Here is a 16,792-nt window from a genome sequence, read left to right as displayed (position 1 = left end):
GGTGCTTTCTCAACCTGATAAAGGGTATTTGTACCCAAAAGCTTGCAAAAAAGATTTTTTCCAACTATTTGAGTTGGTCTTATAAAAGATATCAGATTTACCCGAAGAGCCTTGTCTGCCTATGTCCTTAGACCAACACAACTACAACCTATACCCTCTCATATATTAGTATGTTTATTTTTACAACACTCCTGTGCAATGGTAGATATTTTTATTATCCTTATTTTACAGATGAGAAACTGAGGCACAAGTGGATTCAGATTAAAGGTCTTTGGCGAATTTAGCACTGAAGCTTTACACCTCTACTGAGTATTTCATACAGCTTTGAATAGAACTCAGGAATTCCTTGCTCCTAGTTCTGTACCTTAATCACAAGACCATTTGCCTCACCTCAGCTATCCCAACACTGATAGAACTAAATAGAATTTTAATCAGCCATTTTGTTTGGAATGGGGTTTGCATAATTTTTGACTGACTGAAGGTAACATGTTGAATTTTAATTGTTACCAGGAGATTGAGCTTCTTAGAAAATTCTAAGCAACAAAACCTTTTAGCTTTACAATCTGATTAAGTACACAAAGTGGGGTTTTTTCAGTAGCCCATGAATGACTGAGCTGTAATTAACCTCTCGTCACTAGCACTTGCTTTTGCTATTATTTTGTGTAGTATAGGCACATCATCTGTGGAGTAAATTAAAACATTAACAAAGTCAACCATTATCCAAATGCAAGACAACTACCATATAGACCAAGGGTGGGCAAAATACGGCCCGTGGAGCGGACAAGCATGGGGCAGGGGAGGGGCCGCTCCCCCCCATGCTCAACTTTTCCCCGGACTCCTTCACTGCTCCTTCCTAGCATGAAGGAAAGCAGCCCTTCCCTGCCCTGTGGCCAGCACTCCCAGCTGCAGCTGCTCGCAGACCACATGGGGCTGTCCAGAGCAGGCACAGGCAGCCCCACATGGGCTGCGATCAGCTGCAGCGCAGGGTGCCAGCCACGGGATGGGCGAGGGGCCACTTTCCCCATGCTCAGCACCACTTTGTAACCCGGCCCCGCTGCCAGCCTCGGCCACACGCTGGCTCCAGGCTTGCCCGTTGGGGCTGTGCATGGCAACAGCAGCTGTAGCCCTCCCCACTTGCTGCGCCAGGCAGTGTTTGCCACCACTGCCCCTGTGCTGCCCAGCACGCAAGCTCCAGGTGGACAGCAGCAGCCAACACTGCCTAGTGCGGCAAGCAGGGGGGCCAAAGCTGCTGCCACCACGCACAGCTCCAATGGGCGAGCCCGGCAGCAGGATAAGGTTACAAGCTGGTGCTGAGTGCAGGGAAAAGTGGACCTTAGCTTGCCCCGTGGCTGCTGCCCTGCGCTGCAACCGCTTGCAGCCTGTGTGGGGCGTGAGCTGTGAGTGCCTGCAGCAGGGAGCACCATCCGTAGGGCAGGAGAGGGGTTGCTTTTCCCCATGCTCAGCACCAGCTTCTTCCCTGCCAGTGAGCAGGGGGTCAGTGCTGTGCGCTGCCCCCCGCCTGTACTGCTGGGCACTGGGAGTGAGTGGGCAGGGAGCCAGCGGGATCACGGGGCCAGCGCAGGTGGGGCCCAGAGCAGGGTGGCAGGGGTACATGATCCCAGCCAGCAGGGGCTCTATGGAACCAGGCCAGCTCCCCCCTCTCCTTGCTGGTGCACCCCAGCCTGGCTCCACAGACCCCTGCAGCCTGTGCCCCGCTTTGGGCCCACCGGTGCTGGCCCTGGGACATTGGTCCCAAGATGGTGACCAGGGGGTGGGGCACCTGTCAAGGGGGGGCACCTGTCAATGGGCAGAGCTACCCATGCAACCCTCGAAAGCCTGCCAAAACTGGGTAAGCGGCCCTCCGCCCAAAATAATTGCCCGCCCCTGATATAGATGCTCAGAATTACAGAAAAAAAGGGATACTCTTAAGTCTTTTACCAAGGCACTTATCCTGCAAGCGCTTACAAACAGGCCTCACCCTAATACCATGAGAAGTCCCACTGAGTAGGGCTAGTCTTGGTAGCATTATTGAGCGTATGCATAAGTGTTCACAGGATTTGGGCCTGAGAAAAAGTGCATCGCTGTTATAGCAATTCCTCATGTCATCTAGAGCCTGATCTTGCAAAGTGTCACGCTCCTCACTGGTAACCAATAAAAGTTGAAAATACTCAGCATCTTGAAAACCTCTTGGGGTGTATCTATATCACATTTCCGGGCATTCCCAAGAATGGACACTTTAAAGCATGCCCCTCCCATCTCATCTCTCTTGTGTGTACCAAATCTGGAAATACCCTGGTAACATCACTCTAGGAGCACTTCCAGTGGCTGCACTTAAGCACAGTGAAGACACTGGTCTTGAGAGTGGCTACAGGAGGAACCCCCAAAGTAGCTTCACGACTGCATTTCAAGGTTTGGTGTGTGGGACTTGAAACAAATGGGGGGGCATGCTCAGGAGTATCATAAAATATCAGGGGGACAGTGTAGACCAAAATCTTTACTGCCGGGCACCAGAGACCCTGATAGAATGGCCAGTGAAGTTGGAAAGAATTCAACTGAGCTCTGTGCAAGACAGTGTGTTCATTGGGAGTAAGAGCAGGCACTGGGTAATGTAGTGCCCCTGTTAGACTCAAATGGTAATCTTGTGGCTACGCCAGATGAGAAGACCGAAATCTTTACCAAGTTCTTTGCCTCTGTTTTCTTGGACAGGGAACAGGACAGCTCTCCCACCACAGGTAGGGGCAATCTTGAGATTAGCACTACCAGGCCTCAGGTCTGCGCAGAAGTAATTAGGGATCTTCTGGAAGGGCTGGATGTTTTCAAATCTGCGGGCCCTGTTGCCCTCCACCCACGGGTGTTGAGGGAGCTGGCAGGGGTCATTGCTGTGCCCCTGGCCTGGCTGTACGAGCGATCATGGTCCACAGGCCAGGTGCCTGGAGATTGGAAACTAGCTAATGTGGTCCCCATCTATAAGAAAGGGAGGAAGGAGGACCCAGGAAACTATAGGCCCATAAGCCTCACATCGGTCTTGGGGAAAATCCTTGCAAAAATCATTAAGGAGCACATCCGTGAGGAGCCGGCAGGGGAGATCATGCCCAGAGGAAATCAACATGGGTTCATCAAAGGCAGGTCCTGCCAGACCAACCTGATGGCCTTTTATGACCAGGTAATTAAATCCCTGGGTGATGGTGTTGCCATGGATGTAGTCTTTATGGACTTTAAGAAGGCCTTTGACGCTCTCTCTCACCCCATTCTCATAAACAAACTGAGCGACTGTGGCATTGATGCCTACACAGTTGGATGGGTCAAAAATTGGCTGATGGGGCGCACCCAGAGAGTAGTGGTGGACAGGTCGTACTCGACCTGGTGTAATGTGAACAGTGGAGTCCCCCAGGGCTTGGTCCTGGGGCCTACATTGTTCAACATCTTCATCAGCGACTTGGACGAGGCAGTGGAAAACTTGTTGTCCAAGTTTGCCGATGACACCAAGATGTGGGGAGAGGTAGGCACGCTCGAAGGGAGAGAGAGGCTGCAATTAGACTTAGACAGACTACAGAGGTGGGCGGATGGTAATAGAATGGGATTCAAGTAGATAAATGCAGGGTGCTGCACCTGGGGAGAAGGAATCCACAGCATACATACAAGCTGGGGAGCTCCCCCCTTGTGAGCACAGATGTGGAAAGGGATCTTGGAGTTATTATTGACTCCAAGATGAACATGAGCCACCAATGCCAGACCGCAGCCAGCAAAGCCAACCACACCTTGTTGTGCATCCAAAAATGCATCTCAAGCTGGTCCAGAGAGGTTATACTCCCCCTCTACACGACTTTGGTCCAGCCTCAATTGGAGTACTGCGTCCAGTTCTGGGCACCGCACTTTAAGAAGGATGTGGCCTGCCTTGAGAGGGTTCAGAGGAGGGCCACCTGCCTGGTTGGAGGGCAACAGGGCAGGCCTTATGAGAAGAGGCTAAAGGACCTAACCTGTTCAGCCTCAGCAAATGGAGGCTGAGGGGAGATTTGGTGGCTGCCTACAAACTCGTTAGGGGAGATCAGCAGCAAATAGGAAGAGCCCTATTCTCCCCAGCAGCACCTGGGGTGACAAGGAACAGTGGCCAGAAGCTGCTAGAGAATAGGTTCAGGTTAGAGATTAGGAGGCAGTATTTCACTGTCAGGGTAGCTAGGATCTGGAACCAACTTCCTAGGGAAGTGGTCCTCGCTTCTACCTTGGGTAAATTCAAAAAGAGGTTGGATGAACACCTGTCTGGGGTCATGTGATCCCAGCGTATGCTCCAAGAAGTGGCAGGGGGTTAGACTAGATCTATTCAGGTCCCTTCTGACTCCTAACTACTATGAGTGCAGCGTGTGGAGTGGATGGAGCTGCCTCTGAGTCCACCCGCAGCTTCCAGCCAGCTGCTGCTTCCTCCTGGAACCTCCGGGTGGGGTCTGCCTGGCCCAGCAGGGCTGCCTAAGCCACCTGGGGGCAGCAGGGCCTGGCAGGTGCCTGCCCCTGGGCTCCGGGGGTAACTGTGTTAGCGCGGCTTGTGGAGTCGATGGAGCCACCTCCAAGTCCACCCAGAAGCCTCCGGCCTACTGCTCCCCCCTGGAGCCTGCGGCGGGCCTCCGGGAGGGTCTGCTCAGCCCCGGGGGCCTGCCCGAGGCACCTGGGGGTGGCACAGCCCAGCAGGCGCCTGCCCCTGGGCGCCCAAGAAGCCTGATGTGTGGAACATCTCCCGCAACCAGGCTTGGACCCACCAGCACTTCCCCTGGGAGCCGGGCCCTCCAGGTACCAGGATGGCTAGGGTGAGGTAGGGGGAGCAGGCTGGGACCCAGAGCCAATGTTGGGCAGGGGGAACCAGGGAAGTGGGGGGGGGGGAGTAAAACATGGAGTCACGATGCCCCAGAGAAAAGCATTTTCCCCCTGCCTGCACCAGTCAGTCCTGAGCAGCACATGGCTCCACCGCTGCTTCTGCTGGCTGATTCCAACCTGTCCAGCCTCCTCCCGTCCCCAGCAGCACGTGGGAAGCCAGCATGGGGGGGCCTCTGCAGGCAGGGTCCTGGCATGACCTCTGCGGGGCAAGGCAGCAGGAGCCGGTGGCTGCCCGGCACCGTGCTCAGCACTGAGGCCACTGGGGCTGCGTGCACAGGCAGCCAGGCACCACAGTGAGCGGGGCCGTGCGGGCAGGCAGGTGAGGGGCTGCAGTGCAGCAGCTGCTTGCTGCAGCCCCACTCAGGCAGCGCCAGCTCATGGGGCTGTGCTGCTCGGGGGATAGAGATGTGGAGCTATTTATTTCTCCACTTCAGTCTCTGGGGCAGTAGCTGGCTGGATGCAGAATGGGTCCCTCTTGCCCCTGCACACAGGCAGCTACCATGAACCTTGCAGCAACAGGCAGGTGTATTAGGGCTACACAGGCAGGGTCTCTCTGGCCCAGGACAGAGGGTGTTTGAATATGGCTCGCCGGCCCACTGGGTGATAAAAAGTTCATGATCCGGCCCCACATTCAAAAAGGTTGGACATCCCTGATGTAAACACTTTTACTGCTGAATTGTCAGCAGCTCTTGGCTGCTCAGCCAAAAGCTAAAACCAGCTGCTGCTGAAGACTGGACTCTATCAACAAATCTAGCATTTTGAAAAGAGCTAAAAACAGTCTGCAGGGCTGCAAGGCTGAAGTGGGAGGCTAGAGCCCAGAAGTAGCTGATAGACAGCAGAGTATCTGGAGAAAGGAAGGCTTGATTAGTGGAACCTCAACACATTAAAAAGGAAAGAGAGTGTAGAATAAAGAGCAATTAGCAGGAATCAGGTAGATTGTAATGAGTTAGTAAGTCTGTTGATTCCCTTAGCCCTGCCTGAATAGAAATGCTACTGCTGCTGCAGGACAGTTGGTTTTAAACTTTAAGTAGAGCAGGAATCCAAACGGGTATGGCTGCACCACTGTATCCCCCTTGGATCTGCTCTTTCTGGATTCTGCCCCTCCCTCCAGGTCGTTTCTGGAGGGAAGAGAAAAAAAAGAAGCAGAAGTTATCTTACTTTTCCCTGCTTCTGTTTTGGGTAGAAAAATCGACTTCCCTCTTTAAGATATGCACCCCAATTTTGCAAGGCTAATTTTTGGGGAAAGGTATATGTGGTATATGAGTAAATACAGTAATTGTGAAGGTGAGGAAATAAACAAGCTTAGATCATAGACTAGTACTGCAAAAATATAAGAGAAAATGATTACTTAATGGTAGGTTTCTTCCCAAGGGGTAAGTCTTACAAAATATAATAGGTTTTATACCAATATGGTTCTATAGAAATTACTCTGAAAAGCTGTAAGATTTAGTAAGTAATTATATCTTTAATATAGATTTTGAACTATTTCATTTTCTTTAGTCAATTCTATATGCAGATTTAAAAATCTATAAAAACGTTATTATTTCTTAAAGTCTATGGGAATAAAGATCTGTTTTTGACTCTTAGAATGGGAAAGTGGTGTTTGATTAACAAATGTTCTTTAAAATCTTCACCAGTTCTGTGTAATTTACTCACGTGAGTGATCCTTACAGCAGTAGTGGCTGCAGGATCAGATCCTGTAAGAATAATATCTGCTTTTCAACACTGACTTCATAACACTTTTTTCATCCAGCACTGAGTTTATTGTCTTTTCATTTTTCTCCCAGATTGTGGCTTAAACGTTCACAAGCAATGCTCCAAGATGGTCCCAAATGACTGCAAGCCAGACCTGAAGCATGTAAAAAAAGTATACAGCTGCGACCTTACAACACTAGTAAAAGCACACTTCACGAAGAGACCAATGGTAGTAGACATGTGCATTAGGGAAATTGAATCTAGGGGTAAGGCACAGTTCATGGACTTTCATTGCTTTGCTAGTAATCTGTTTCGATTGATCTGGGTCATCTAGATTTTTGCTGAATTTACGATTTCTTTTAAAACCATTTTACACAAGGTGCTTTATGACTGCCTGTTACCCTAAATGGTGTATTGCATGCAATATTCAGTCATTCACAAATATCTGTAATTTTTTTAAAGCTCTCTAGAAAGCAATTCAGGTGGACTCCTAATTACCACAAAAGACATGGATATCTGTAGGACATGCTTTAAAGGACACAGCATACTGCGTTCAGACAGATGTTAGGGCCCTGCTCTAACTCATGGCACTTTACACAGTGTCATGAATTAGAACCTCCCTTGACCCGACAGACATTCATCTGTTCATTCAGCGGGGGGGCTGGAGGCAGCCAGAACCAGCCCAAGCCAGCAGGTGGGGGTGCTCCAGCAACCTCCCAAAGAGCTGCCAAACCACCCTCCCAACCCCTGCCCCCAGCTCTGGGGCTATCAGCGAGGGAGCTCCCACCTGCTGCATGGCCAGAGCAGGGGGGAGGGACAGGACATGTAAGATGGAGTGAGCCCCCTCACCTCTTGGGCCCACGCCAGCTACCCAGGCTGGGATATTGGGAGGAGCTGGGTTGGGCCCCCAATGTAAGGGGCTCCATTCCTCCCCTCCTGCCAGCTGAGGGCCAGAACCAAGGGGGAGTGGGCAGGGAATGGGCCCCCCTTGCCTCATGGACCCATCCCAGCTACCCCCAGCTAAGATACTGGGGAGAGTCGGGTTGGGTCTGTGAGGTGAAGGGGGCTCCCTTCTCCCCCCCCCCCCCCCCCCCCCCCCCCCCCCAAACTCCTCCCTCAGCTCTGGCCATTCAGCAGCCCACAGCTCCCTCCTTCCCTCTGAAGCCCACCTTCCACCCAAAAGATGAACCCTGTAGGGAACACAAGTTTCCTAAAGCGCTCTACTTTTGAGCCTCTTAATGTAATACCTGATTTAACTAGTGTTAATTTATTGTGTGATCAGCCATTTTTAAACCACTCTGCAGCCATGTCCATGTGTTAAGTCATGGCTGTAGAGCACTTTCAGGGGCTAGATCACTCTAAAACTGTCACTTTGTGCCCACAGTGTCACTTAGGAATAGCTGTTTCCTTTTGTTACTCTGGGCCTGAATGATCTCCTGTCTTATAGGCCCTTGACTGATGTTCACTGTAAGACATGATGGGATCTAATCCATGATCCCAACAATTGCACCTCCTGTCATTCCACATCTGTATGGCAGAATGCATGATTTTAGTAGATCCAATGAACCCAGGCTCTCCTGCACCAGCAAGATGAAACTGAGGTGCCTGCAGTCAGCTGATAGTCAGCTGGGGCCAGGAACCAAAGCAGTCACAGGCTGCAGCCAACAATCAGCTGATTAGCAAAACCCTGCCTGGGAGGCACAGGACCTCTGAGATCAGGCTGTGGCAGCCCGATCCTGGGGTCCCTGTGCACTAGGAGAGCAAAAACCCTTGTGCTACTCAGCTGGGTGGCACATGTGATTTTGGAGTTCCCAGCACATGGGAAGCCTGATGTTAGGCTGTGGCAGCCCCAGTGAACCAGGACCTGTCCAAACCCCATGTGCCACCCAGCTGGGTGGCACTCAGGGTTTTTACTCATCCTCAGGCATGGGAACCTTGGATCTGGCTGTGGCAGCCCAATCCCTGGGTTCTCCTGCAGCCCGTATCATCATCACACCTCAATTTGACATGTATATGTGGCCAGGTCACTTTTTAAGGTGTGATTAACCTATTAATCACATCTTAAATTTAATGTGTTAGGGGCCATAGGGGCCATGTATATTTTTCTTCCTATTTTTATAGGGATATTTTCACCAGGAGCATTGACTGAAGTATAAATTAAAAACAAAACTAGTTGATGCATTTCATGTTCTCCTTTCTTCCAGTTCACATTAAATACTGTTTACAAGCCTATTTGTTTGGCTTCAAAAATATTCACGGTAAAAGTTGGTTTACTAATCTCAATCACCTACTGAAAAAGAATTCACTTGTAATCGGGCTGATATATTTTTCACCCCTGGGAATGATTATTATAAACATGATTGCACAAAATGATTGGATGCTGAGCAGGATGATAGTGAGCAGCTGGTGCAAGGGTCCGGGTTAAAAGGATGAGAATGAAATTGTTTCCTAGTGAAAAGTATGATAAGCCTTTTAAAACTTAGCTGATTCTGACCTACTGCCTTAAATGAAGAATCTGGCACAGAGCAAGTCTATTTTAAGAAAGATGTAAAATTAATACTTATTTTAATCCCATGAAATTGTTCTTATTTAACAGGTCTTAATTCTGAAGGGCTGTATAGAGTCTCAGGATTTAGTGACCTCATTGAAGATGTTAAAATGGCATTTGATAGAGGTACGTTCTTGAGTATTTGCTGCAACTTGATGCTGTTATATTGTAAAGGATTCTTTTCAGACCAAGGGTGCCTCGGCAGTCGTTCCATTTGCCTGCTGGGTTCTACAACAGCAGAGGCTGGATACTCTTCTAAGCATGCATTTGGGAACTGCCTTCTGCTTGGAAAAGCATATGTAAAAGCAATACTTTGGCCTTCAACACTAAAGGCTTACCTCTTCCCTGCAGCAGAATTTGTGATTCTATGGTACCTGAGGCTTGGGAGTGATGTCACAGGGTGAAAAGGTATTAAACGTTCAAAGTTACTGCCCTCACTTACTAGCAAACCCATCTTTTTCTAGAAGTCAACTGGAGAAGAAGCCCTCTCTCTGGACAATAGATCTAAAATAGTGATACAACCACAGAAACTAAACATATCCTCTTCCACTGAAGACAGTGGTTGAAGTTAAGAGTTTCCATTCTCACCACTTGATAGCAACAATCAAGGACAGGACTGCTCCCTTCAGCTATAGAAATTCCTGCTAGTACTCATCCCTTTCTGCCTCTCCAAACTAGCAGAACTACACATAGAGATCTGACAAATGTGTTTTTGGCACAGGGATTAGCAGGGATCGATTGGGGTTTTCCATTTGCCACAGAAAAACACAGATTTTCTCCTTTAAAGGAGAAAAACTTGGAAAATGGCAGGTTTCCCCTTGCAGGCTGGCCGAGTTCCAGCCTGCAATGGGCTGCTTGGGGCTGGGGGGAGCAGGATGCATGGGGCAGGGAGAGCCAGCACGAGAGGGTGCACCACACTGCCATGGCTGCCGAAGTGAGGTACCCCCTGCCTGCCCAGCAGTAGCAGGTGGCACAGCTCAGTGCCACCATTACTGCTTCGCCTCACCTTGGCAACCTTGGTGGCATGGCACTCCCTCCCAGGCTGGGTCCTGTCTGCTGAGCCATAGAGGCAGCTCCTGCTCGGAGCTGGTCCAGCCTGGCTACAGCCCTGCGCCCCACTGTGGACACAGAAATCTGGAGGGGAGCACGTGTCCTCCCCCCGCCCTGCCAATGCATTGCCTGTGCCCCACTGCCCCCCCATACATTGCCTGTGCTCACGACCCTCTTGCCCACACACCTATCTCCTTCCTCTCACACTGGGGGGGGGCGCGCTTGGGGCCTGGGGCTGAAGGGCAGTAGGTCAGGAACGAGGGGCACTGGCAGGATCAGGGGGCTGCAGGTTAGGAGTGAGGCACCAGCAGAGCTGGGGGGGGCGGGCTGTGGCTTGCGATTGAGAGGCAACGGCAGGGGTAGGGCACCAGCATATCAGGGCTACTCAGTGCCACAAAGCAGTGAGGGACAAAGCTGCAGCTGGACCTGCATCCTGGTGAGCAAAGGGGGGCAGAAGGAGCTCTGATTTTCTATAATAAAAAAAACAAAAACACCAAAATATATAGGTATTTAAAATTTATTTTATTACCATGATTGAGGCACTGGTAGGCTTCCAAATTGCTTTAAAATTGTAAATATATCAATAAAACATTGTGTTCAACTGGTGCCTATACATATAGTGGTGTTTCATTTTAATCATTGAAAAACATGGATTTGGGGTTTTTAAAGAGAGAAAACCAGGATCCTTGGTGATTAGGAATAGCTGACCTACAGCAGAGTTGTTGTTAAAGCAAGTCAAAAGGGAAATTCCTATATCTTTTGTCATTAATTTGGGATGAAAAAGGGACTGGTTTCTATAAAAAAGGGTTTTAGGACTTTGTTGTGAAACTGAACTTCCCAGTCAAAAAGCAGTTTTGTAAGTTACAGTTTACAAGCTCGAGAGTCTGGCATGGTGCTTATCTTAATACTGTTTGCTAAACAGACTAGGTTTTCTTATTGTGTACTAATTTAATTATTTGTAATTCTAAAACTTTAACATCAGCTGCCTTCTGCCTGCAGATGGGGAAAAAGCAGATATTTCTGTGAATATGTATGAAGATATCAACATTATAACAGGTGCACTTAAACTGTACTTCAGGGACTTGCCAATTCCACTCATCACATATGATGCCTACCCAAAATTTATAGAGTCTGCAAGTAAGTATAAAATATATTTCTCCTGTTTTTCTTTCTGTTCACTTTAATTTCTCTCCTCTTTATAACATGCCTTATTTATTAGCAGTGCCCTTTAGAGTCTTCACCAGGCTCTATATGTTATGCTTTAGCAGGGCTAATTACATACCGTGAATAATAAGAGTTAAGTATGGCACTACTTGGATACATTTTTTCCTCCCATTTTTCTCAAATACTTCCTTTTGCCATACATACTAAGAAATGAGTCCCAGTTTTACCAACCAACAATATAATTTAAAGTGTGTCTTTATTTTCCTTGATTTGCAACAAGGTTATTTACAAAAGTGATTAGAAATAAAGCAAGAACACCTTTAATCTGTGTGGATGACGTTCTGATCAGTAGGAAAGATAAAATTCCAACTGACTTCAGTAGGGCGAGGATTTCACATCTTGATTACTTGAGCAAAATTAATCCAGTCAGTAATGGTGAGCATCTTTGTCAGTATCTTATGAAGAACGTTTGGTGGACTCAATCCAGTTCTTAATGGAAAGATATCCACGTCCCAAAACCTTCACTGGCTGTGCTTATTCTCGGCAATGCATTGGAGAGGTTATGGACTGAGAGGTTATTGTGACAGTCAACCCATCACTTCAACGGGAACTTTTCCAGAACATAGTGTGAGGCTTATAGATATGTTTGGAGGTAAACAAATTTAACTATGAGAACTTGGCTCCGAATGTTTTGTGGCCCCCTCTCCACCCCCCACAACTAGATGGTTCTGTTCTTCTGTAATTAACTATCTGTAATGATAGTTAAATATTTTTCTTTCAGAAACCACAGATCCTGATGAACAGCTGGAAATCCTTCATGAAGCACTGAAACTTCTGCCACCTGCACATTGCGAAACCTTAAGATATCTCATGGCACATTTAAAGAGGTAAGTGGTTTATTTAAAACAAAGAATTACTAAATTTAATGGAATTAAAAGCCAGTGTGAGGCCTCTAAGAGAGTCTGTTGAAGCTTTAAGGATGCATTTTAGAGCTTGCACAGGCTTCCATGAAGCAAATTCCATGGAGTTTTTTGGTAACATTATACACAATGGGCGTTGTTGTACCTGAATGAATAAACAAGTATAATAAAGGACCAACATATTAAAATGCACCAGAACACATACACAAACATTGTGCTTTCTTCCATTCTCTGCTTCAAGAGGCTTCAAGATCTTAGACCAATAAAAAACAATACAATTTTGAAGTAAGAAAGTAATATGTCTAACAAATTTGCACTGAATATGCAAGCACTGGGAATACGTACAAGGCAAGAAACAATTGCTCTTCTGCCACCACAGAGAGTAAAAAACATGCAAATTGGTTAAAACATCTATTTTAGCTTCTTGAGTGACACACACCTAATGGCATTTATGAATAATCATCTTTTACCTTTATAAATAGCTGTGTTTTAAAACTGTATGTAGTGAAAACATAGTTCAACTTTAGGATATTCTGCCTGCTAGGTATAGCTGGAAAATACATCTCCAGAGCTATTACCTATTCTTCATCAGGTATGTCAGTGTCCATTTATTAGTGGCCCTTTCCTTGAATGTATTAGAACTGACACAGGAATAGGAAGCCTGCAACAAATCAGTTGCAAAGCAATAATTTTCTACATCCTGTTGTTCAAGAGTTGATGTTGCTGATCTAATTAGCAGGTGACTTCAAAAGTCTTGGATTGCTGCTCAGGATAAGCGGGAAAAAGGAACAACATAAATCACAATATTTGAATTATATTTCCTTTCTAATTTTTAAGGTACTTAGTCTAAAGAGCTGTATGAGGGAATAGCTCATTATCTTTGCCAAATTTGGCTAAACATGCATTGGACCTTATAAAATGAGGACATTGAGTTTTGGAAGCTTCAGTACAATTCATCCAACCAGGAAAAAAAATTAAATCTTGACAATAATTTTATATGCCCGAAGGGGTTTTACTCAGATGGTGCTGCAATAAAAAAGAACTTCAACCCATGAACTTCACAGCAATGGATATTGAGTCATTTATGAGAATTCTGATGGATTTGGTTTTTTTCTCTGTTAAAGCAGTAATGTACATTAAATCCTCTATTTAATCTGTGAACCAGCTCATTGCAGATCTGAATTTGTTTTACGGAGAGAAGCAATTAACAGCCATAAACCAAAGCAGAAGCTTAGTGTCTCTAGACAGTGGTTTATTTATTATTGTTCTTTGAGTAAGCAGAAGTTGGGGAGGCCCTTATTCTGTTTCTGTACTCCATAAGCATGTTCAGTCTAAGTATACTCTATATATTCTGTCCTGTGTACATATATGGCATATTACATTCAGTTGTTCATCTGAAGTTAATAGAGTAACTGGAAAAGGCATCATGAACTCCATGGCCTCCACTGGTGGAAGCTAGGTTTCAGAATCCAGCAATAGAAAGTTGCTCTAAGCCAGGGCTCAGCAGCACAGGCAGCCTCTAATCCTGCTTTCTCAGAGACCCTAGAGCAAGTTGATATGACCCAGAACTGGTGTAGACCTTCCAAAGCACTGTCTTGCCAACTTTGTTAAATGGCCTTTACAGATAAAAATCTAGTGGGGCCCTGGCTGGATTTAATACTATCACAAGGTGATTCCTTCTGTAGGTGCAGCTGCCTTATATGTGCAGCAAAGTGGAATTTGCACTGTCTGTTCCTGAAGGAGAGATTCTGATCCATAGTGCATCATTGCAGAGGCCTGCGGGCAGCAGATCGCAGCTCTGCCCCATCTGCGGCCCCATGCTGTCACCGCCCCAAGATCCGGGGACCTCCCCAGCCCTGCCCGCCCATCTTGCTTCTGGTAGCAGCCCCATCTCAGCTGCCTGGCCATGTGCGCTGCCCATGCGGTCACACCACTGGTGGTGGGTGCGGGGAGGACAGGCTGTGGTGCCTAGACAGCAGGGGTCATAAATGGCCTCCAATTGGGTGCATTTATAAGCTGCACAAACAGTATTTCTCTGCATCCACCTCTTGTTGCCTAGGACCGCTCTTTCCAACTCTAGTATAGTTATGTACAGTGCTGGCAGTCACTAACCCCTGGCCACTGCATACAATCTCTGTGTGGTCCCTGTTACAAGAAGGATCCTCTCCATAAGCTTTCAAAAAGGTGAAGAGCTTGCTCCTTGCTCTTCTCTTGCCCCTGGATTTTCAGGCATATGTTTTTATGCCCCATCGTAGCAATCAATACTTAGCAGGAGGTACCTGGTGTTTAACAAAAAACATTGTCGTTTGCAGGGTAACACTTCATGAAAAGGAGAATCTCATGAATGCAGAGAATCTTGGCATTGTTTTTGGACCAACCCTCATGCGAGCACCAGAACTAGATGCAATGGCTGCACTGAATGATATCCGGTATCAGAGACTTGTGGTGGAAATGCTTATAAAAAATGAAGACATTTTATTTTGAATTGTTTGGTTTTTTTGTAAAAAGAAAAAAGGAAACAACAATATTCTATAGTTGAAGGAATATTTTAAAATAATTTAATTGGCTCTCTTGTAGCTGAATTCCATATTTGCTATAGCTTTTGATGTATGCAGGATAAAAATGAAGGAACTCTGTGTCGTTTCTGTAGTGCCATTCAGCTGATGTTGACAAAAGATTAGCACATACTTTCCAGTACTAGTGATCCTGGGTGTTTATCATGTTTTAAAAATAAGTAAAAACTAAACCTACTGCATGATTGGCTCCCTATCCTCCCTGTTTTGGTGAGGGTATGTCTGCAAAGGAAACAACAGAACTGATGCAGCATCTTTGTTCTGGATAGTTTGTGATTGTAATTCAGCATGTTTCTCAGTGTAAACCTGTTGTGATTTGCTTTTATGTTCTATGTAATTGGTTTCTAATACTAAAAAGAAAGCAGATTTCTGTGAAATGGGGCCTCTGGCTGTACCTTGACATTTCCTATCATCCTTTTCCCACTTTCTTGGGTGATTTCTCCCTGATTCCCCTCAGTTCTTTTGCCAGGTAGTAATTTGTTTTAACAGGAGCAAGATGTGTGCTTTGAATGTAACTTTAAATAATTTTCCATGCCTTTTATGGTGATTGCAGTAAAACCTGCAACACTGAACAATGTTTCCTTTAGTATTATTGTTATTTCGGTTGTAATTTGTATTTTTATCTGGCATGCATATATTAATTTATTAAATTTTGCTTTTAGAAATCTTACACACCATCCTGTTTTCCTGTTTAATGAACATGGTTTATGAACATGGTTTAAAGTGTTTTTCTTTAACATTTATAATTAACACTCAGTCTATCAAACAGAGTTTTACTGAAAAGAGACAATTCATAGCTACTGTAACTTTTGCAGAACAGTCCTATTCTTATATAGCTTCTAGTCTGATAATTGTGTTACGGTTTGCATATTAGATTCTCATTATTATTCTATTTGAAAAATGCCTTAATTATTGACCAAAACATTTTAAAGAGTTCTTCAGTACTTCTTTAAAAAGGGGAACTAACAAACAAAAGTACTACACAGACATCAGTACCTCAGAAAAAGACAATCTCTCCCAAAAAAGGCTTACAGTTATATTTGTCTGTATACATCAGTATTACAGACAACAGTTATACAAATGTAGACACCCAGAACATCCACTGCTGAATTTCAAGTATACAGAAAATATTTGCTTTCAGATTAAATTGTTCAACACTGACCCCTCACTCTCCTTCATATCCTCCAAATAAAGGGAATATGACCAAAAATAATAAATAATTCATCCGTTATCTAGGGCAAGAGCAATGCATACAAATTGCTTGTTATCAGCCCTTTTGCAGTCCCTATGATATAACCATGCCATACATTTACATTGTCTCTAGAATTGCTTCTTGGTGTGTCAAGAAATATTCTAGTGCTCAGAACGGAATCTGACTGAATAAATCGGTATTGGTCAGACTAGTATGGTTCGATACAAGCATCATTCTCTCAGTTTTCACTGTTTTTAAAAGACTGGTGTTTCAGTGAATTTTGCTTGGCATTGCTGAAATTCCCTGGACAGTAATAATCTCAGTCATTTTTCATGTTAAGTATTGTGGCTTTCTAGTGAACTAAGAATAGCAGACAAGATAAATCCACACCCCATGTGTAACTGAACTATGCTTTGGCCTTATCCTAAAACACATTGCATCTGATTCTCTATTGATTTGTCTGTGTGAAATCATATAGAGCAAAATGAGTTCAAACTGGATGTAAAATACTACTATTCTCGTTTGCATTTATTACAGTACAAGGATGAACATTCAGCTTAGTATTTCTCTGTAAGACAATAATGGGATCACTTTATCTTATCAACTCTAAAATCTCAGGGACTGCTTAAGGCATCAGCAAGTACACCATTAATGCAAATTCGAATTCTGGAAAAGAAAGGGTCCCCAGACTGGCTAGTGTCGTAGGCAGAAGAATCCCAGCTGTCCCCTGTTGCTGCCTACAGATATCAGAATTTGGCTTGCTGCTTGGAGAAGCTGTTTGTAGCCT

The 16,792-nt window shown here is 45.8% G+C and overlaps 1 protein-coding gene across 2 annotated transcripts in view; it reads left to right on the top strand.

The window, feature by feature from the left end:
* The window catches only part of CHN1 (chimerin 1), a 171,327-nt gene extending 155,844 nt beyond the window's left edge, over positions 1–15,483 (top strand). For both annotated transcript variants that reach the window (XM_006020804.3, XM_025200500.1), the window contains 5 exons: positions 6,651–6,824; positions 9,155–9,232; positions 11,156–11,293; positions 12,102–12,207; positions 14,553–15,483. In XM_006020804.3, the coding sequence (XP_006020866.1) occupies positions 6,651–6,824; positions 9,155–9,232; positions 11,156–11,293; positions 12,102–12,207; positions 14,553–14,724 (668 nt within the window). In that variant the 3' untranslated portion in view covers positions 14,725–15,483. The remainder of the gene's footprint in view (positions 1–6,650; positions 6,825–9,154; positions 9,233–11,155; positions 11,294–12,101; positions 12,208–14,552) is intronic.
* Positions 15,484–16,792: the final 1,309 nt, after the last annotated feature.

Source organism: Alligator sinensis, unplaced genomic scaffold (assembly GCF_000455745.1).
Source record: "Alligator sinensis unplaced genomic scaffold, ASM45574v1 scaffold321_1, whole genome shotgun sequence".
Classification (NCBI taxonomy): Eukaryota; Metazoa; Chordata; order Crocodylia; family Alligatoridae; genus Alligator; species Alligator sinensis.
Note: the sequence above shows the minus strand (reverse complement) of the source record. Positions and strands in the feature narration are given on the sequence as shown.